We start from the raw sequence: 21,975 nt of genomic DNA on the forward strand, positions 1-21,975 counted from the left end.
TTTTTTGTTTTTTTCCTGACTGTTCTGTGCATAACAAATGTAGCAAGTTTACTGCACATCTGATTACATTTAGGATCATATTGGAAAGATTAATGAACATAAAATGTTTAATCTATGTGGAAGATCTTAAATGACTTGCAATATGCATTGGTAGTGGAAAAACTGATGCTCAACAAGGGCTGACACCAAATTGCCAAGGATATTTCCCCCTCTTGTTGTTCTTTTAAGTTAATTAATGTAATCTGTCCTCATCTCTTCTTGGTAGTGGTTGTTCTGGGCTTGGTTTTGTTTGGGTTTTTTTGTGCTTGCTGGCAGCTCTGCTTCTTTTATAACTTTTTCTTCTATATAAATACTTTTCTGCTTGGCATTTGTGGTTATCAAATCTGTTTTCATTCCTTCCTTAGTGTGCCTTATTTTCACTCTTTAATTTCTTCATTTTTTAAACTTTTTAGAACAAATATGGAATATGTAAATATTAACATGATATTTTCTTAGTTTTTACTTATACACATTGAGAAGAAAGAAGTGTTTAGGACAATGTCAAGGTAGGAAGATATTAAAAGTCTCTTTCATTGTAGGTTCTACACAGTAAACCCAAGTCACCTAACAGCAGCTTTGTATTCAGTTCCTGCTTTACTTGTGCATTTCCCTAAAATATCCTTCTGCAGTTAAAAGCTGGAATTTAATTTTACCTGAACTTGGAAGTTTTCTCATCTAGCAAGATACATCAGCTCTTGAATCTTAACCTATACATCTTCATTAGTCTTTTATTGGAAAAACAGTAGTTATGAATGAACAGAGCAGCAGTTTGATAGAGAAATCCTGCTTTCTAGAAGGAAAATGAAATCCTATGTGTGGCCACAAATTTGCTCCTCTGACTTGGTCTTTCTGAAGTATTGCACATGTGACAGAAGCAGAGCTCCTTCCTGCATCCATAATTTGTTGTTAATCTGTTTTCCTCTGAATCCCTGGGAAGGAAAAGCTCTTGGATTAATAGAGAAAAGGTACATTGTATGCTCAGAGCATGATAAAATAATCATGTGATGTTGCATTTATTTTATGGAGAAGAAATATTAAGAATTCCTCAGAAACACATGGTCAGGTTTAATCTTTTTTTTTTTGTTTTTTTTTTTGTTTTAACAGTAATAATGCTGATTTGTGTGAGTCATTCAGACCACATCAGCTTCAAGACCCATGCTTTTTAATAGCTTTGAAATTTTTATACAGGCTTAATGATTTTTGACATCTGAGAGTAAAATCCCTTTCATTTAGCTCCCTTACCTGAAAAATTTTCAACTCTCTTGCAATTTAGCAATGGGTCAACCAGGTAGCATTCTGACATTGTAAGCATTTTTTTTTTAATTGGGGGATAGAGAATAAAACAAATCTTACATTTTGCTTTAGGATTTATCCCTAACAATAAAATTCCCATCTAAAACTACTTTGTCCTAATTTTTTCATATTTTGCTTACTTTGCCAAACATGAGTGTGTTTATTTGTCCTCAAAAGTACAGAGTGAGATAAATAAAGTATTACTGAGAGAGGAAAAATTCTGATTAGCAGTGCCTAAAAGTATATGTGAACTTTTGGATGTGGGATGGAAAGTTATCTTGCTTATTTTAGCAGTGACTCCTAACTCATTTGGACCCAACAACAAAAACTGTTTTAGGCCAAATTCATCAGTCACAGCTCTGCTTTTACTGGTATTTGCACTTGGGCACCTGAAATAGAAAATTTTCAATCCCAGACTTTTTATTTCCACCAGGGAGGAGGGTACTGCAGCACAGGTTCCTCTTCATCTCTCTTTCATCATGGTAAAGGAGTTTTGTAAATTGATACCAGGAAAGGAGAAAAAAAAAAAAAAGGTTTTGTTTTTTTGGTTTTTGTTTTTTGTTTAAATTAAGGACACCAAAATGTTTAATAATCAGATGAATTGTGTATTACCAGTATTGGGAATCAGTATAGAGTGGTTGGGGTGGGAAGGGACCTTAAAGGCCATCCTGTTCCAAGCCCCTGCCATGGGCTGGGCCACCTTCCACTGGACCAGGTTGCTCAAGCAGGAATGGTGAAACTTGATTTGGAGGAGAGATTTAAAGGAAAATGCAGGTCAGGTGTGACAGACATCTTCCATCTGCTGTAAATGAGAGGCAAGTTGAGGACTTTTTGATGATGTGGTGGAAAAAATACTACATGGAAAGCTTCCAGCCTGTGTGAGCTGAAGAACTGTCCCTTTCTTTGCCCAGCTTTCAGCAGGGTTGAGCTGGCCAGGCTCACAGCAGTGACCCCAAGATTAGACTCAGTTCCCATGGCTGTCCCACAGCTGTGCAGCTCCTTCCTCTGCTCGAGTCTCCCTGGGGAATGGTCTTTGTGCTGGAGGAGAGATTCAGCTGTAATGTTAATTCTCTGTGCCTGCTGTAGATGGTCAGGTCATTTTTGGGGGGCAGACAGGAAGGGCTTCTTACTTGTATTTTATATTTCCTTCCTAATTTTGGACCAAAGAAGCAAATTGTTGTAGGAGACCAGATGCTGGCAAATATTAGTTTGCTGTTATCCACCTATTATTTTTGCTAATTACAGTTTGCCTGTTAAGTGGATGCCTTCTGTATTTAAATTGCAAGCTTCCTAGCAGGGTGAAATGCAGAGTTTTGTTTGTATCCAACACAAAGGATACTTTGATCTTGTTATTTCTTGTAGTCACTCCCAGACCTCCTGATCATTTCAGACAATCCTTAATTTTAGTCGGCTTAAAAACTTTGGTGCTCAGACTTCCTTTGTTTTAAGAAAGGGGAGAAATTAGCATTACAAGTAATTACAGTAATTGGCTGCAGTAATTTACCACAATGTAGTTTGCCACTGTTTTTCAGACAAAAAATTTAAAGTAGGGCATAACACAGCAAAGAAGTGACAGTTTCCTGCCTGGGTACCATCACTGGTACTTGGGAGTTGTAGTTTATTCTTTCTCTTCTCGCTTTAAGAATTTTGGCATGGTGGCTTTTGTGGGTTTTTGTTTTGTTTGGGTGATTGCTGATTTTTTCCCCCTCTTTTAAAGCTCCTTTCTTCTCTTGTTTGAACTGTCTGCAGCAATAATGTGTAAAGCAATCTGGTACTCTTGAGAGCAAATAGCAGAAATTCATGACTCTTGGCAGGTGGTGACAGCCCATGCTGTATTTTGGGCACGCAGGAGCTGACAGGAGCAGCGATGCACTGGGTGTGTTAGGGATCTGAAATCAGGTTGTGGGATCTTTGCCGAGACCTCCCCGTTGATACAAGTGTCTCCAAATTCCAGTGTTGCCTCAGAGGAGATAGGTGCCAGCTGGGAGGCACTTCTGAAATACCCCCTTGGGAAGATGAGCTGTACAAAGAGGCTGCTCCTCTTTCATGCTGTTGCTTCATTTTTACTTTTTGCCTCCTCCCTGCTTCGTGGCGCTGTTCAGAGGAATCCATTGTCCCCCTGATTTCCCCCCTTTCAATGGAAAGAATCATCTTGTTTTGTTGTTTGGCATTGTTGCAGGTGGAGCTGGAGGTCACACTGCCAGGAGAAGGGAAGGACAGGATATTTAAGGTGGCCATCAAGTGGATGTCCTGTGTGAGTTTGCAGGCTCTACACGATGCTCTCTCCGGCCGGCTGCCGAGTGTCCCGTTTGAGACCATCCAGGCCCTGGATGTGGTGATGAGGCACTTGCCTTCCATGAGGTGAGGGGAAGCCCTGGGGGTGCTTTAGGTGTGGCTTGGTGGCTCTTTGAGCAGCGTGTGCTGCCATAGCCCAGGCACAGCTGTGGCTGTGTGGCAGTGGCAGGCTCAGGCCAGTGGCCATCAGTGCTGTCCTGCTCCTTGGGGGAATCCAGAGCCTCAGCCTGGGCACAGAGCCCTTCCCCAGAGGCCTCACTCTGGCCCTGTGTGTGCTGGTGTGAAGGACAGGTATTGCCAGTAAAGGCAGAAGCTTCTCTTTGAAATGGAGAATGTAAACCCCCTCCCTCCAAATTATTATAATTTTGAAATTAAGGGGCTCTCAGGCAAAGTTATGGGAATTAGGAATAACAGTTCTTTACTAGAAAAAAAAAACCAGAAATACAGTATTACAATGAACAATCCCCAGATCACTGACAGAGTCAGAATCCAGCCTGACACCCTGTCAGTCAGTCAGGGTGGTGGCACAGTCTCATTCAATGGTGGCTGCATCCTCCTGCAGTGGCAGATGTGATTCAGCTGGAGCAGTGCTCCTGTGGAAGGTGCAATTTTCTTCCAAAGGTCCAGGGATGATGTGGAAAGGTTCAGCTTTCCTCTGGAATCCAGTGGAAAGAAGGTATCTTTCTGTCCAAAATCTCAGTTTTTCTCTAGGTAGGAAAGGCTTGGCTCCTCCCCTGGCTGGAGCATCTCCCAGTGGGATGATGGAATTTTATCAGTCACACAGTGGGACTCAATGGGCCAGCAGCAGATGATATCTCCCTGGAGGGAGGGAGAATGGGTTGTGGAAAAGGTAAAGATGATTGCTTCACCTTGTCTTGAAGATGCCCCATTAGCAGAAAGTTTGTGCCACAGATGGTGATAGAATACACATTTCTGGCCACATCAACCCAACACACCATGTTTGTGTGCTCTCAGCTCAGGGAGGCTCTGCCACCTCCCTCTTTCCTCTGTAGCCCTGGAGAAGGAGGCTCTCCCCAAGTGGGAAGTGCTTGGAAGTTGGTAGATGTGGAAGGGTGGATTTAAATCAGCTTCTTACTCTGTTCCTGTGAGTCTTTGGACAGATATTTATTGCCAATTTGTATAAATGTTACAGGGCTAGGGGGATGTTAATATCTTCCTGTGTGGCTATTTTAATAGGAAAGAAAAACTTGAAAATTATTTGTTTGTTTTTCAAGTGGGACCTGCAGCATTTTCAGTCATACCCAAGAGATACTGGGCTTAATTCTGTTTCCATGACACAAGTCACTTAAGACCACTGTGCAAAGTGCAAATTATATTCAATTAGAAAGCAGAGAACAAAGTTTAATAGGGCTTAACTTTCCCATATCAAAGCTCTAAACAGCTAATATGAGTTAAATATATGTAAATTACTTCAAATAGCCTTATAGTATTGTGACTTTATCCTTAAATTTAGGATAAAAAACAAGTAAAATTACTTTAATCAGATTTTACAGCACAGTAAACAGCCCAGAATGTCAGATAGCTTTGTTCAGAGGACACACTGGCTCTGGATATGATTTGTTTGCTATTAAGTTTACAGTACTTAATTATCAAGATTAAAGATGGATCAGAAATATTTTATTTTGATCAGTTCTTTGCCCTCACATGATGTCTATAATTCAGAGTATGGGAAGAGATTGTTACATTGGTGTTTTACTAGCAGAGAGTTTTAATTATTTTCTTACAGAGGCACAGCTGAAGTTTTATAGAATGCAAATAACAAGTTATTTATGCCTTTTGTTTTTTTTTTTTTTAATTAGTAGTTATATTAAGGAACATACTGAAGATAAATTCAAACTTGAGTAGTAGTCAATTTTTAGTGTAACAAGCTGGATTTTGAGAGGTGTAACCTGAGCCTTGTGAAAAGGAATTTGCACTAGTTAGGGCTTTATTGCAATTTGTGCTTTAGTTTTCTGATGTGAATTTATTTGCTTTCTTGCAGGTATACTCCTGTGGGGAGATCTTTCTTCACAGCATCAGAAGGGTGCTCAAATCCTTTGGGTGGTGGCAGAGAAGTTTGGTTTGGCTTCCATCAGTCAGTCAGACCTTCATTATGGAAAATGATGTTAAATATTGATGGTAGGAAATATTTTCTTGTTTCTTCTTGCTCCTTGATGGAAAGGCAAAATCTTATTTCCGTTTTTTTGGTTTCCTAAGAGTTTCCTCTGTATTGTTGTAACACACCATTAATGTTTATTTCTGCAGTGTCTGCAACTGCATTTTACAAAGCACAGCCAGTTATTGAGTTTGTCTGTGAAGTTCTGGACTTCAAAAGTATTGAAGAACAACAAAAACCTCTGACAGATTCCCAAAGGGTAAAGTTTACCAAAGAAATAAAAGGTAATAAAGAAATTATATATAGCTGGTTTTTTCTGTCTGATATGTTACCACTATGTGTTTTAAATATTTTCTACAGCAGTTGCCTTATTGGGAGACCAACATTTCATAATTTTTGCTTTTTAAATCTTTCAATAGTGCCAATCCCAGTTTCATACAAAAATATTCCAGTTCCTGATCTGATGATTCATAAATGTTTACAGAGACTGAGATTTCATGTTTTTTTTTAATTACCCAACCTTAATTTTTTCCAATTACTGCTGTCAGGTTTTTCATATTTCAGATTTTACTGATAATTTAGCAGTGTGTTTTTGCATACTTAGGCATTTGTCCTGCATATACTCTCCTGGAAGTAAATAACATAATAATAAAAAAAAAATATATAACTATAGTAAATAAATAAAAGTGTGTAGTGACTGAATCAAAGAGAACAGGAGGAAGAAATCTTAGTGGTTTTGTTCACTGAAGGCTTCTTCTGCATAATGGAGATCCTTTCTTCCTGATACTCTTGGTAGAAAGCAAGCAACTTAAAAAAGAATAAATCCATAAATCCATTCTGCACCTTCCAAAAAAACATCAACAAAATTATCTTTGCCCAACTAGAAGTTAGCAAGTAAAGCATAAATAAATCCTGAGTTTGCATTGGTTGTGGATGTTTTGAAAGAATAATCAGGCACCAAATGGCTTCACCCTGGCCTTTTTCCCATGAGCTCCTCTAGAGGCTGTTTGGGGATTCCATTCCACACACACACTCAGTTCATTTGCTCAGGCTGGCTGCAAGTTGGAGGTCTTACAGACCCTGTATGTTTAGACAGAAAATATAAATAAGGGGTTTTGTTTCAAGGAGCTTGTGTGACCTTTTTGTCCTTTCCCCATCCTGGGTTTCCTTAGAGGTACAGAACTGGAATTTTCAGAATGTGCTGAGCATCATGTGTGAGTTTTGGGGGCTTTGGGATTTCATCTTGTCTCTGAAATTCTATGTTGAACTTTGAATTTTAAGACTGTAAATTGCTTTTTGAGTTTTGTCAGGGCTACCCTTTGGGGCTGAATAGAATGGTTTTATTGTACTGTTTAACTGGTGTCATGCAGCAGTTTAGGGCTGATACCTTGGTTTTGGGGAAATGGTGATTTGTGCTGTCCATTTTTTAGGTCTGAAGGTGGAGATAACACACTGTGGACAAATGAAAAGGAAGTACAGAGTGTGCAATGTCACCAGACGACCAGCAAGTCACCAAACGTAAAGTATTTTTCTGTTTTTAATCATATGTTTGATCTCAGGCTGGAAAAATATCTTGCCTGACTTACTGAGGTGGGAAAAGTTACCTTGAAAAATGAGGCTTTTTTTTGGTTAATACCCTTAAATATACCTCAAAGTATTTGCCCAATTTTGCTGTGCTTTTTGTTCTATTTTTATGCTATAATGATTATCAGGGCATTTGAACCAATTGCAGTGTTTTAGATCTGGGAGGGTTTTTTTTGTTTGGTGCACTTTTTTTTTCTGTCATTTATGGATTTCTTTAAAATTGGAAGGACAGGGTGTCCTGTTTGTAGCCTGTTTCCCACAACTAGAATAGAAAAGTACTTCCAGTTGGGATCAGCCTCCTGATGTTGCTTATTTGCAATATCTTTTTCCTCTGGAAAAAAAACTATTTCTTTTTAACTACCAACTAGAGATTTGCAGATAACTTGAATATGGAGATTTTTAGGGAAATAATATAAGGAACAAAACTGATACCATCTTTTTACAAGAAGATAACTGAGTATCTGAGTCTGGTATTTTATCATTTGGGCTTTGTTTCATCCTCCTTCAATAAGCTTAACTTGTGCCAAAAAGTGTACTGAGGAACTGTGGGGGAAGTATTTTGCATTAAATAATAGCTACTTTCCATATTTGCTTTCCAACAGATTCCCACTTCAGCAGGAGAATGGACAAACAGTTGAATGCACTGTAGCTCAGTATTTTAAGGACAGGCATAAATTAGTTTTACGTTACCCTCACCTTCCATGTTTACAAGTTGGACAGGAGCAGAAACACACATACCTTCCTCTGGAGGCAAGTAAACTCAGAATTCTGTATTTTGGGCCTGGGGGAAAAAAGATTCAAATATTGGCAAGCTGTTTTCTGAGCAGCCAGATTCTGAGAAATTCTGTAGTGAAATTCAGTGGGGGAAAAAAAAAAAAAAAACATGAACCAAAAAAGCAGTTGGACTGTATTTAACTTTCTTTCTGTGGGGAAATTTCAGGTGTGCAACATAGTGGCAGGACAAAGATGCATAAAGAAACTCACTGACAATCAAACTTCCACTATGATTCGAGCCACTGCCAGATCAGCCCCGGACAGGCAGGAAGAGATCAGCAAATTGGTGAGTGCTGTGTCAAATGTGGGGAATGTAGGAATGGGCTTCATTTTGCTGAGCAGGTACTGACTGATGTGTTTGTGCACTGCTTGGTTTTACACATTTTTCTGAGCTTGGTTTTGTACATTTTTATCATTGCAGATGCGGAGTGCAAGTTTTAACACCGACCCTTACGTCCGAGAGTTTGGGATAATGGTCAAGGATGAAATGACAGATGTGACTGGCAGAGTGCTACAGCCTCCCTCAATCCTCTATGGAGGCAGGGTATGTCCAGTGGGTTCTGTGCAGTCTGTGATGGCCTCTGTAATCTGGTTATTTTAAATTAAATGTGTTATGTGCAATGAGAGAGCTGTCAGGGCTGTATTGTTCAGAATTTAAATTTAGGTTCTCAAAGTCCTTAAAGATATTGGCCAACTTGCATCTCTCTCAATTGCTGTTTTATTTCTAAAAGTAAAGCTGGGTTATAAATGCCTTTTTTTGCCTCAACCACTCTTTCATTGTGTGCTTCAAGAAGCAGCCTGCAAAGAGTGGTTCAAATAAATGTGTATGGAGAAGAACAAGGATCATTTCAATTATATTTGAATTATATTATTCATATTATATTTGAAAATGGGCTGAATTATTCCTGAACTTTTGGTTGGTTTTGAATATTCTGGGTGGAGCAGCTGTGTTTAGGGCAGCTGTCTTGAGGTGTCAACTCCATCAACATGTTTTTCCCCAAATCCATCTCTTCCTGTTTGTAATATTTACCCAAAGGTTTTTATTTTGCAATGGCTTTTCAGGTAGCATTTCTGACATAATCTTTCTCCTTTGATACCTCTTAAAAAAAGCTTGAGAAACAGGATTTTCCATCAGTTATATACTGGGACATGTTGCAAGATGAAAGCTGTAGTAGCTGGGATAACTTCATTTGTGGAGGCCTTTGATGAACCTCCTCAGATCATGCATTGCCAGCTGAATATAATTCTGTCCCTGTGCACAGCAGACTGGTGCCTCCAAGCCCACAATGGGAGAGGGTCTTGGATTTTTTGCCTCAAAACCTTCAGATGACTCAGGCAAATTAGCTCAAACCTCCCTTCACTGGCAGGTTAAGGTACCCCAGGCCTGACCCTGATTAGGGGACTGCTTTCATGAGCTATTTTGGAAAGTCATAACTCTCCAAAATCCATTATCAAATTCATGTGTGTGATTGGAAAAATGCCCAGAAACTTTAGTTGTTGCTGCTAGGAGAGAAGGAAGACATCATGGTAACTTGTCTAAAGCATCTATCAGTATTTATTAAGGTAATTAACATCACCAAAATTACTTTAGCTGCTTTATTACTCTGGATAATCCATCCTACTAATATCTCCTTGATGGGGGAAATAAAAGTGTTGAGCAGGTCCAAGTTGAATAACTGATCACCTTTCTCAGCTTGTTCACATTTTTTCTGGAGTTGTATGTGACATTGAACCATTATTTGCCTCTGTTTAGTGATGTGTAAAATATTCATAGTACTTGAGGTAAATTTCCCCTGGAAAGTTCACTGAGCAGTTGTAAATTCACTGTACTTGTTCACATTCCATACCAAGCATGAATCTTACTTGCCATATATAAATAAATACACCCAAAGGCAATGATCAGCAATAAAAATGAACAATGTGAGCATTATTTTTCACCTGGCTAAGAAAATGTCTTGCTACAGTGATAAAATAATTATTAAAATAGGATGGATGTTTGTACAGGGGAGAAAATGACCTGAGAGTATAAATCACCTGCCAGTTAGAGGGAAATAGAAGCAGAGCTAATTTTTGTTTAGCATCAATCAAGTTTTGCATTAATTTTTAATTTTTGCCTTCTACTTCCAGAATAAAGCAATTGCTACACCAGTGCAAGGTGTCTGGGACATGAGGAATAAGCAATTTCACACTGGAATTGAAATCAAGGTTTGGGCAATTGCCTGCTTTGCTCCCCAGCGCCAGTGCACTGAAGTTCATCTTAAGTAAGTGTGTTGTGTAAGGTGGTGATTTTATCATCTATTATGGATGCAAACCTCATGATTTCACTTTTATTAAGAGCTTATTTTTGGTTGAATTGTTTATCATACAGCAATAAATCTTCTGTCTCTGTGTTTTGAATGATGCCAGTCTGATTTCAATGCCAGCATCAGGAAATCCTCCAAATCAGACTTAACAAAAGCAATTTATTCTCTCTGGCAGGTTTCTGACCAGTGAGGCCTCAGGACAGAGTTTAAGATAACTGAAGTGATGTAATGATGGGTGTTTATCACTAAGTGTTTCTCAAGAGTGACAGCTAACATGTGTGTTCTCTTGGGTTCCTTTCCTGGTTAGATGGAGTAGATTTATTCATGCAGAATTTCTTTAAAAGGAAATGTTTTGTCCAAAACCTTTTTGTCTATAGAGTTTCTAGAATGTGCAAATTGCTGTATTTGCCAGATGAGTAGGACTGGTTGTTCTATTGATTTTAAGTGTTTGAATGAAACTTTTGGATTTGGTTTCTCCATCTTTGGTTGGGACATGATTGTTCAAAGACTGTTGTTACAGTGACATCTGCCATTGGCTCAGGGAAGGTGTGCAGCCCCAGATCAGTGTCTGACCCTCCTTCCACATGCAGCTGCTTTCCCTTCTGCCATGGACAAGTGCAGCCTGTGGACCTGTGCTGGCAGTGACTCAGCTGCTCTCTGGGAGGTGATTGCAATGCAGAGATTGCTCACACCAGTGGCATTGCCATGGCACTGTTCCTTCAGGTGATTTGCCAAACAGCTTAGGAGATTTTCCCTAGCAAGTGATGAGCAAGAAGTGGGAATCTTTTTTACTGCTCATTGTGTGAGGAGGGGAGGAACTTGTTCTCTTCAGGCACATGTCCAGAACTGGGCTGCCAGAGAACTTTCCTTTCCTTTCTAGTGGAAATGCTGTGTAAGCCAAGTTACTCAGTTTTGAGAAATAGGCAGAAGTCTTCAACATAATGAGCCAGAATAAAATTATTTGGATGGTGTAGAATCAGTTTGTGTTTATCATGAAAGGACATTGCTTCATGCCAGGAAAAGATCTGAATCCCTTTCTATCTTGTTGAGCAAGCTGGTACTTGAATGCTGCTGACTTAACAGAGTAAGCACCTTCAAATGCTCTAAAAGTCTTCAAAGTCATCCTGTTTTACCTCTTGGGAACAGAGGGAGAACCTTCCTCATAGTCCTGTACTTCCAGATGGACGTTTAAAGGCTCAAACCCTGTATTGCTTTGTACTTGAATGTTGAAATCACAGAAGGGTTTGAGTTGGAAGGACCTCAAAGATCATCTTATTCCATCCCTATGCCATGGGAAGAGACACCTTCCCCTATCCCAGGCTGCTGCAAGCCTCATCCAGCCTGGCCTTGAACACTCCCAGGGATGGGGAGATGTTCTGCCACTGACTGTACTGTAGTGAGTGCTTGTTTTTCCAGAGGAAATATCCATTCTCTGCAAGGAGCCTCAGGCTGCAGGGCTGAAGCTCACAGGCTGTTATGATTCATGCAAGTTAACAACAGGTTTGGAAAAAGCTAAATGTTCACACCCTCTCAGTCAGTGGCATCCTGTCACCCTGTGGTGAAGATGAGCAATGTTTTAGACAACTGGGGTGGGGGGGACACTCTCTCCAACTTAATAAAAAGGGTTTTTATCAGTGAGCTTAAAAGGCTCACAAGTGGAAGCCTCTGAAGAAATGAGGCTGTCTCTATGTCTGACCATTTCCATCAAAGGGTGCCTTTTTTTTTTTCATCAGCCTAGGAGGTGGTTTGCTTTCACCTCCAGGATTTTCTCTGGTATCTATGGAATTGTGCATTATTATGGATGCTAAAGCAATTCACTGAGACAATTGTTGGTAATTTCTGTTGGTTGTTTTCATCATGAAGAAAAAAGGGAAGAACTTTCTGTAGTGGTAACAGATGGAATTATGTTAGAGCAGGCTATGCCAAATTGTCATTGTTGCAATATTTTTGCAAAAAAGTATTTTATTATGTATTTCCCAGAGAAATAATGTAGAATTTGCTTTGGAAATGAGGTGGGTTTTTTTTGTCAATGATGTTATATATACAGCACATTTCCTGTCTTTTCAGTGACTACACAAGCATTGTCAATTAAAGATGCACCTGGGATTAAATTCCCAGATTTTTGGACAGCGCAGCTTTGCAAGTTTAACAAAGTTTTTATGGATTGTTCCAATAAAAATAATACCAAAACTCAAGATGTGCTTTTACTCTCTGATAATGCAATGCATTTATGTGCATCCCCAGGTCCTTCACAGAGCAGCTGAGGAAGATTTCCAGGGATGCTGGGATGCCAATCCAGGGGCAGCCCTGCTTCTGCAAATACGCCCAGGGAGCCGACAGCGTGGAGCCCATGTTCAGACACCTCAAGAACACTTACACTGGGCTGCAGCTTGTCGTGGTCATTTTGCCAGGAAAAACACCAGTCTATGGTCAGTGAGTGGAAATGGTGCATTTCACTCACAGTTTTGTGTGTTCTTTGTCAGCTGTCCAAAGGAGAGAGGTTTAATGGTTGGTTTAACTCTATGAATTCCAGTTAGGGGATGGGCTGTAAATGAATTTTGCTATTTTTCTTGTGCTGCATGATGTATAGTATTAAGAGTTAATTATTTTCAGGATGTTTTCTGCTTTTAATTTACATTTCCCCATTTTCCCTGATGGTTGCATTTGAGATTCAGGTTGTGAGAAAGCCAGCACAGGGCTTTGGTGAGATTGACATTGATAGGCAGTGGATTATAATATGCTTGATGAAATTTGTGTGCTGAAAATTTCAAGACTTCCAGAACTCTGTAGCTTTTAGAACATCTTTGCTTACTGACACAGTCTCCCTTTGGCAAAAAATGTTGAGTGAAAGAGATTTGTCTATTTTTCTAATTGTTTAAATTTTTAAACTTGGGTTACAAGGATACAGGTACACAGAAAGTGAAAATTCAACAAACTAAACTGTTTTTTGGAAACAGTGACAATCAGTGTGATTTACATGACATACACAGATGGGTTTTAAAACGTTTTATGTAAACCATGCACTTCTCAGCTCTTCCTATAGGCAGGACTGCTTGTTTTCCTGTCCTGCCTCCTTCCTTTTCCCTCATTTTTTCACTTCCCTTGCCCAGCTGGAGAGCAGCCACTGTTTTTCTCCCATAGCTACATGGACTCTTCTCTGATGGACCAGATCTACCAAGCAGCTGCAGATTTGCCTTCTCCATCCCTCACCATTTTAATATAGCACAAAATAATTTTCCAACTTTAATACCATCTCTTACAAGATGAAAAGAGATTAAGCAAGGAACCTTAAGGAAATAGTACTTTTTTTCCCCCTTTGAATTCAGCCTGCAGAGGAAGTGGCTTGTCTCTAATTTGTACAATAGAAATTGGGTGCAAAATGACATTTTTACTTTCCTTGTTTGGCATTAAAAGGGAGTTCTTTTCCTCTACTTAACCAATGAGAGGATGTGGTGCTGCTCTCCTCTTCTTTCCTTGTCATTATCTTTAATTACAGTTATTTCTGTCCCTCTAATCATCTCTCCCTGTTTTCTCCCTATGCTCTTTCATACCCTGCATTTCCTAGACCCAAAGTCTTGTCATTTCTCCTCTTCCCACTCTGCTCTTTCCCTCTCCTGTTGCCAAAAAGGGTGTTTCATCTTCTCTGAGCTAGTCTTGGAGCCTAAATTTCTTCCCTGAGTGTAAGAGTATGTGGGTTGCTGAAAGCCTTGAAGTCTAAATTTTGTTATTAACAATGGGATTTGATTTAACCTTTGGAATTAATGAGTTCTTGGAGTTTTTATGGACCATTGTCTGCTAAATAAACTTGCAATGAAGAACTGATAAACTTGGCTTGGCTGAATATTGCTCAGCACTTTACTGTTGGGATGTGTTACTATTCTAGTGGTTAATAATGCAACAAGTACTCAGTATCCTAATATTGCCCACATTGCCCACATCATTAGCCAAAGTTGATGATACAATGCTAGAATTGTAAAATAAGAACTAATTTAAAAATTCTTAGTTAATATAAGCCAGCAGTGCCTTTAGTTATTGCATTTAGAACTCAGGGGGAGCAGAGCAGAACCTGGGGGAGGTTCTGGAGTCTGGGTGGGTTTGGGGGGTAGATTTCATTGTTTTCCTTTAAGCTTGAGCACCACTTTGCTAGAACTCCAGCTGTGATTAATTTGCACTGAATTCAAATATCTTCCATTGTTTGATTTGCAATTTGCAAATCTTTTTCTTTTTGTTTTTCTCCTTCTTAGCGGAGGTGAAGCGCGTCGGTGACACGGTGCTGGGAATGGCCACTCAGTGTGTGCAGATGAAAAATGTCCAAAGAACAACACCACAAACTCTGTCCAACCTTTGCTTAAAAATAAATGTCAAGTTAGGAGGTGTAAATAACATTCTACTGCCACAGGGAAGGTAAGTTCATCTTTCAAAGGGGGAGAGGTTATTGTATTCCAAAGAGAATGTGAGTCATGCTGAGATAACTGGGAGCTTTTATCTGCAGCCATAGCACTGTAGCTGAAGTGATTCTTCAGACAAACTCTCTTTTGGCTTCTAATAAATAGTCCTGTAAAAGTTAGGTTATAAAGACAGGAGAGGAATACTTGATTCTGTTGAAATTTAGAATAAAAGTATTGTTTTAATGATCTGACCACTGAAGTACACAACTATAACTAGAATGAAAGATCTATAATCTTTTTCCATGAGTTTTCAGAAAACAGAAACTACCTAGAACAATGATGCTCCATTTTCCCTGTGCACCTGACCTTGTCAGGGTTGTTACTGTGCTGTCCATCCCTCCCAGAAAGTACCTCCAGTACTGCCACATCTCAGCTGTTGGATCCCTTTCCTTGGTGGTCTTCCAGGGCATTCTGTGATGGTGATCCTGCATTCTCTCTCTGTGAAAAATCCTCTCTCTAACATTCATTACAAGCTGCTCCCAGAGAAGAAAGGGCCCTGGCTCCCTCACAAACACCCTGTGTCCTGGGTCAAGGATGGTTCAGCTGGGACCTGGGTGGCTGTAATGTCTCTGGGTTCCAGGGCTGCACCAGCAGAGTTTCTCTCTTTGAGGCAGGGACAGAGAGGGCTTCCCACCAGCTGAGGAAGATTATTCCCTGAGCACCTGGCCTGTCTCCTCCCATACCCCCATGGCAGTGGGTGGTTCATTCTGAGATGGGCTGTGGGGCAGGGTCAGGCAGTGGGGCAGGGTCAGGCAGTGGGGCAGGGTCTGGCTGTGGGGCAGGGTCAGGCAGTGGGGCAGGGTCAGGCAGTGGGGCAGGGTCAGGCAGTGGGGCAGGGTCTGGCTGTGGGGCAGGGTCAGGCAGTGGGGCAGGGTCAGGCAGTGGGGCAGGGTCAGGCTGTGGGGCAGGGTCAGGCAGTGGGGCAGGGTCAGGCAGTGGGGCAGGGTCTGGCTGTGGGGCAGGGTCTGGCTGTGGGGCAGGGTCAGGCTGTGGGGCAGGGTCAGGCTATGGGGCAGGGTCTGGCAGTGGGGCAGGGTCAGGCTGTGGGGCAGGGTCAGGCTGTGGGGCAGGGTCAGGCTATGGGGCAGGGTCTGGCTGTGGGGCAGGGTCAGACTGTGGGGCAGGGTCAGGCTGTGGGGCAGGGTCAGGCTGTGGGGCAGGGTCAGGCTGTGGGGCAGGGTCAGGCTGTGGGGCAGGGTCAGGCTGTGGGGCAGGGTCAGGCTGTGGGGCAGGGTCAGGCTGTGGGGCAGGGTCAGGCAGTGGGGCAGGGTCAGGCTGTGGGGCAGGGTCAGGCTGTGGGGCAGGGTCAGGCTATGGGGCAGGGTCAGGCTGTGGGGCAGGGTCAGGCAGTGGGGCAGGGTCAGGCTGTGGGGCACTGCTCCCTGCTCCTGGCACTGTGCCTGGTCTCTGGGGCAGATGTCAGGGTGCTTACTCAGGACAGTCCTACCTTATCTCTAAATAGATGAGGCCTATCAGCAATGCTAGCCATTGTATGCTGTCAACATCTAGAGAAAATTTTGAACCCTTTGAAAGGTGGTGGGGTGCATCCAGAGAAATGGCTGAAGGATTGTGGAAAAACTGCCCCATCTATTGCTTTCTCACAATGACCACCATTATTAATGAAACCCCAGAGACATGAACTTAGTCTGTGATAGCTGGGCAGCCATGTGTCCACGTTGCAGAGAAGTTTAAAATGCAGGAATTGCTCACCTTATTGACCTGTTGTGCAAACTGGGTAACAGCCACAGTGGCCTTAGTCATAGGATCCATGCTTAGATAAGGACAAATGGGAAAAATGTAGCCACAGCCATTTAGCCACATGGTGTTAGCCAAGGAAGATGGGAATCTCCCTGCAATGGAAAACATGATCCCCCCTACCCTCCAAATTATTGCAACTTTGGGGCTTTCAGGCAAAGATGTGGATAAAAGAATAACAGTTTTTTTACTAGAATATATATATATATATATATATATGTGTGTGTGTGTGTGTAGACAAACAAACAACAATAACAAAACCCAAACAGCAACAAAAAAATCGACACAATTCCAAGACACCCAATTGTGGTTTTTTTCTCTTAAGTACAGTCCATTCTCCATTCATCATCTCTTAGGCAGCAAATGGTAAGAAAATTCCCTGAGAAAAAAAAAAGAAAAAAAAAAAAACAAAAAAGCCTAAGCCCCAACATTACCTTCCCATTTCTTTTAAAGAATGTCTGCATACAGATAAATTTATCTCCATAACCATTAAATCATTCCTGCACACACCCACAAAGAAATTACAGTGGTCCAAGACTTCCTGTTTGAAATTGTTTTACTAAGGAATAGAGTTGAAGTTTAGAACTTGTGTTGTAGTGCTTTTGGTGTTCCTCTCTTGGTGCAGTGATTTAATATCTTAACCTAAAGATTTGTTTAAAATTTTTCAAGATAATTAAAAAAAAAATCTACTCTGTAAATAGTAACTTTGATACCTGCTATTTATGGACTTCCTTACTGAGACTGTTTTTTATTTGGAAAAATATTTTTCTTTGTAGCAACTGTATATGTGCACAATCCTTTAATTTTCTCAGATGCCATTTGTTATTAAGGGATCAACTTTTACTCCTTCCATTGGTCCAGTGGATAAAAACTGCAATTCTTAAAGTTAGAAAAAAACCTAGATATATTTTTTAACTAATTTTTAATTAAGAGCAACAATTAGCCATGTTTTAAAAATCTGCCTAAGTATTTAGCATGAGAACATTAATCAGAATTTTTAATTACTGCCACAGGACAAGTGACAAACTCTGTTCAAATGCCAGTTGTTGATGAGTTCACTTCAGGAGTACAGAGTGCTGTTTATTTGAGTTTTAATGTGCTTTATTAAGCATAAATCTTGCTGCTTTTACAAATTTCCCTTCTCTTTGCCAGACCCCCAGTATTCCAGCAGCCTGTCATATTCCTTGGTGCAGATGTAACTCACCCACCAGCTGGGGATGGGAAAAAGCCTTCCATTGCTGCAGTGAGTAAATTGTGTCCTGGTCTTCCACCCCAGCTCCCTCCTGCTGCTCAGCTCTAATGCATTTTATTGCTTTCAATCCTTTTGTGGTCCATTGCTTCTGATTGCCTAATTATAGCATTATAAATTATTTTTCTGCAGGAATTTATTGAAACTTCAGAGAGCTTGCTCTGATGCTAATTACTTAAATGTGTGTATTAGCTTGTAAAATGCCTGAGTTGCTGGTACACAGAGGAGCTTTTCTGGGAGCTGATATTTATCAGCAGCCTGATAATGAGCTGGTGCACGTTTAAATCTGCTTCTTCAGCACTTAGAAATGTTCAGAATTGCTTTGTTGCTGATAGGGAGCTAGGCTGGATCAGCTGTGGTTTCTGAGGACTCAAGCTTCCAGGAAACACAAAATGTGCAGTAACCTCTTGGAAATGTACTTCTTAAATACAATGTCAAACACCTGTAGTGGCTGCTCAGGAGTGTTTAATAATTAAGATCTTTGGTGATATTATGTATGTTTTAAAAGGTTACACCTGTGTGTCCAGGGAAGACCAGGTGGAGATGTGCTCACTTCTTTAGGTCTTTTTGTTTACTTTTAAGTTCCATGCCACTTATATGGGATATGGATGTTAACATTTCATTAACAGAAAAATCCCTTCCCTTGATGAAGAGTTTGGATATTTCTGTGGTCCATCACCATTTCAGTTTGATGGATCCAAAAAACAGGCTTGGTGTCCTGTGCTGCACTCTGAACTATTGTCATGGTTTCATGGTATCAGTGCTCCAAACTGTATTTGAGTTTTTAAGTGCCTGTAGGTGCAAACAGAAAATGAGTCTTTTAGATTTCAAACAAATTCTTTTCTTTCCAGCGGGGTGTGCTGCCACAGGTGCACTAAACCCAGAGCTGTTTTTCCAAGCACATTTTAATTTCAAATGCATCTTTGCCAAGCCAATCACTCAGTGTTCAAGATACCATTAGAGACAGTGCAGTTATCTGATGTGAAAGGGCTGTCAGGTTTGATGCTGAGCATTTCTCCCCAGGTTGTGGGAAGCATGGATGCCCATCCCAACCGTTACTGTGCCACCGTGCGGGTGCAGCAGCACCGCCAGGAAATCATCCAGGATTTGGCTGCCATGGTCAGGGAGCTGCTGATCCAATTCTACAAATCCACGAGATTCAAACCAACTCGCATCATCTTCTACAGGGATGGGGTTTCTGAGGGCCAGTTCCAACAGGTGAGATTTGTCTGCTTGAAATTCTGATGGTGTAATTTTGTGGTAGTAAAGGAAATTTTGTAATTCCATCTTTATGTGGTTGGAGTTATAAGAAGTAGAACCTCAACATTTCTTCCCTCAAGAAATTTGTTGGATTCGAACCAAGCAGGCAGGAGAAGTGTTTCCAAATTTACATGTGTTTTTGAAAATACTTTTCCCCTTTAAAATATTTCCCCTTACAGAATTACAAGTGAAAAGTGTAGTTTTAGCACTCAGGTTATGTTCCATATCTGCTTCCTGTTTAGTCAGACTGTATCCCATAGAACTTGGGCAATAAAGAAAAATAATTTTTTTTTTAAACAAGGATTAATAAATACTGGATTTTCGGTCATTTTTATTCCTGATAAATCTCATCAGATACTTTGTAATATTTATTTTGTTTGCTCACTAGTACCATATTTTATGAAATACTTTTCTATATATTTTAAAGACATTTATATACACTTTTCTTTCCAGTATTTATGTATGTAAATAAAAGATACAGATTGAGTCAACTTTTCAAAATCCTGGGGGAAAAGAGGAAAAGTCACTTGCTAAACTTGAATTGATAAAATTATCCTTGTATGAATTTTTGGTATATCCTCCTTTTAGTTTTCACTGTTTTTTTTTTTTTTTTCATGTATAATTAACCCACATTCCCCAAATTATTGCTTTTTGATTTGTTCCACTTTTGTTATTATTGATGTCTGTAGTCCTGCATGGGACTGCACAAAGCTGGCAAAGAGCAGCTGAGCTCTTCTGATTTTATCCCTTGTTCTAGTCTAAAAAATAATCAGTCTGTTCTATTCAGCAGCCTAATTAAATGTGCATTTATATTTGGTAGTTAGAAAGGTTTTGACATGCAGGTTATTAGTCCTTGTGCTTGGAGCTGAACAAATGTGGAAGTAACTCTCTGCTGGCTCAGGAAATTGCTGATACAGTTTTCCCTTATCAGGGGAAGAAATTAAGGTTTGGTTCTGAGAGCTTTGACATTTTGTTACTCTGAGTGACAGTGCAAGAAGGAACATGATAAATTATCTGTGGATAAGTAAAAGGAATCTGTAGGCAAATAAAGAGTGATTTGTATGATGGCAATGGTTCATGTTGATCACCCCTCTCTCTGTGTGTGGCTCAGGTTCTCCACCACGAGCTGCTGGCTATCAGGGAGGCTTGCATTAAACTGGAGAAGGATTATCAGCCTGGCATCACATTTATAGTGGTGCAGAAGAGGCACCACACCAGACTCTTCTGCACAGATAAAAACGAACGGGTACGTTTGATTGGGACCCCCAAACATCCAGCAGGCAGCCAAGTCACCAGTTACTGTTCATTTGTGGTACTTTGTGGGTGGAGATCACACTGCCCCAGCTCATTTTGGTACTTTCTGTGTGAAGAGGAGACTCCCCAAGTGCAGGAATGGAGCTGTTGCTGAGGATGGAGAGTTCCTCATGGCAAAGCTCTGCTCACAGATTGAGCTTTCCATGTTCTTTTTCCTTCTGTCAGGCTTCTCTGTGGGGCACTTGGAGCCCACTAGGCTTCCAGGTACTAATTAGTAACTCCCAAAGCTGACATGAAGTGGTTGATAAATTAATAAATGCTGTGATTACAGATGTTAAATTGTTTGAAAGTAAAGAGTATTTCAACGTTCTGCTTTGAATTTGAGGGCAGAGGTGACCTGTTTGATAAGGAAGGATTGTCCCCTTGCAGGTAGGAACAGGAAAAGTTACTCCTGTCCTGGAGTGGAAGGTGAAAAGAACAAAGATTTGACAAATCAGTTGTGGGAACTTCTTTTTACATTATTCAGAAAAATAAATCTTTTTAGGTAATTTCTAAGAAGATTTTGCAGCATGTCTCTTTTTCTTTCTCCATAGTAGAGACACTCCAAATTTTTCACTTGGAACAAAATTTCAGTTTTACACATTCTTTCTTCACTTTTTGCTTTATATATATATATCTTTTTCTTGTGTTTGTTTTCCTGGCTGTACTGCTGGAAAGAAAAAAAAACCAAACCTTTTGTGTTGTACCTTAGTGTCTTTGCACTTCCTGTTTACACAGGTTGGAAAAAGTGGAAACATTCCAGCTGGTACCACAGTGGACACAAAAATCACCCACCCCTCAGAGTTTGACTTCTACCTGTGTAGTCATGCTGGGATTCAGGTAGGACATTTGATGTGGCATAATAACTTCTTAACTGTTAATGATTGTACTAAAGCTGTGTTACTGATGGCTTTTTGTCAGATCTGAGGTTTTCAAGATGAAAGTGTATTTCAGTATGATCATTTAATTTCAGAGGTGAAAGTTTGAGAAACACAGTCCTATCAAAAAAAGGGAAGGAATTCATTTGATGGGGAGCAAGGAAGGAGGTTGTTTGCTTTTTAAAGGAAAAATCAGCTGAAATGTGTAGACCTGCCTGTGGCTTTTGAGGAAGGGGCCTTTTTGCTGCAGTTCCCCAGCAGAGGAGAGTTCAGGAGATGTGTGGGGATGCTGATGAGCTGTTGTCTGTTTCCAGGGAACAAGCAGACCCTCCCACTACCACGTGCTGTGGGACGACAATCGCTTCTCGTCGGACGAGCTGCAGATCCTCACCTACCAGCTGTGCCACACCTACGTGCGCTGCACGCGCTCCGTCTCCATCCCCGCCCCGGCTTACTATGCACACCTGGTGGCCTTCAGAGCCAGGTACCATCTGGTGGATAAGGAGCACGACAGGTGAGTTCACAGCTCTGAATTTTTGCAGAATTGGAAGGCGGTAGGTTGGTTCATTCTGAGATGGGTGGTGTCCTCAGCAGTTCCAGGGTGATTTGCTCTCAGTGCTGAATTTTGCAGAAGGTGTTCCTGTTCCTGCTGTTTTCTGTTTCAGAACCTCAGTGGTGCTTTAAGGGT

The 21,975-nt window shown here is 40.7% G+C and overlaps 1 protein-coding gene across 4 annotated transcripts in view; it reads left to right on the top strand.

Annotated features, from left to right (window-relative positions):
- Positions 1 to 21,975, top strand: part of AGO2 (argonaute RISC catalytic component 2) — a 56,656-nt gene that overhangs the window by 22,875 nt on the left and 11,806 nt on the right. The window contains exons 4-18 of one of the 4 annotated variants that reach the window (XM_079299809.1): positions 3,512 to 3,693; positions 5,630 to 5,766; positions 5,893 to 6,027; positions 7,174 to 7,261; positions 7,930 to 8,077; positions 8,268 to 8,387; positions 8,523 to 8,645; positions 10,229 to 10,362; positions 12,649 to 12,833; positions 14,649 to 14,808; positions 17,760 to 17,850; positions 18,880 to 19,074; positions 20,228 to 20,362; positions 21,148 to 21,249; positions 21,602 to 21,801. In XM_079299809.1, coding sequence (XP_079155935.1) covers positions 3,512 to 3,693; positions 5,630 to 5,766; positions 5,893 to 6,027; positions 7,174 to 7,261; positions 7,930 to 8,077; positions 8,268 to 8,387; positions 8,523 to 8,645; positions 10,229 to 10,362; positions 12,649 to 12,833; positions 14,649 to 14,808; positions 17,760 to 17,850; positions 18,880 to 19,074; positions 20,228 to 20,362; positions 21,148 to 21,249; positions 21,602 to 21,801 — 2,135 coding nt within the window. Of the gene's footprint in view, positions 1 to 3,499; positions 3,694 to 5,629; positions 5,767 to 5,892; positions 6,028 to 7,173; positions 7,262 to 7,929; positions 8,078 to 8,267; positions 8,388 to 8,522; positions 8,646 to 10,228; positions 10,363 to 12,648; positions 12,834 to 14,648; positions 14,809 to 17,759; positions 17,851 to 18,879; positions 19,075 to 20,227; positions 20,363 to 21,147; positions 21,250 to 21,601; positions 21,802 to 21,975 lie in introns of all 4 variants that reach the window. The other 3 variants (XM_079299807.1, XM_079299808.1, XM_079299810.1) reach the window with 3 other exon arrangements.

This window comes from Erithacus rubecula, assembly GCF_903797595.1.
Source record: "Erithacus rubecula genome assembly, chromosome: 3".
NCBI classification, from domain to species: Eukaryota; Metazoa; Chordata; class Aves; order Passeriformes; family Muscicapidae; genus Erithacus; species Erithacus rubecula.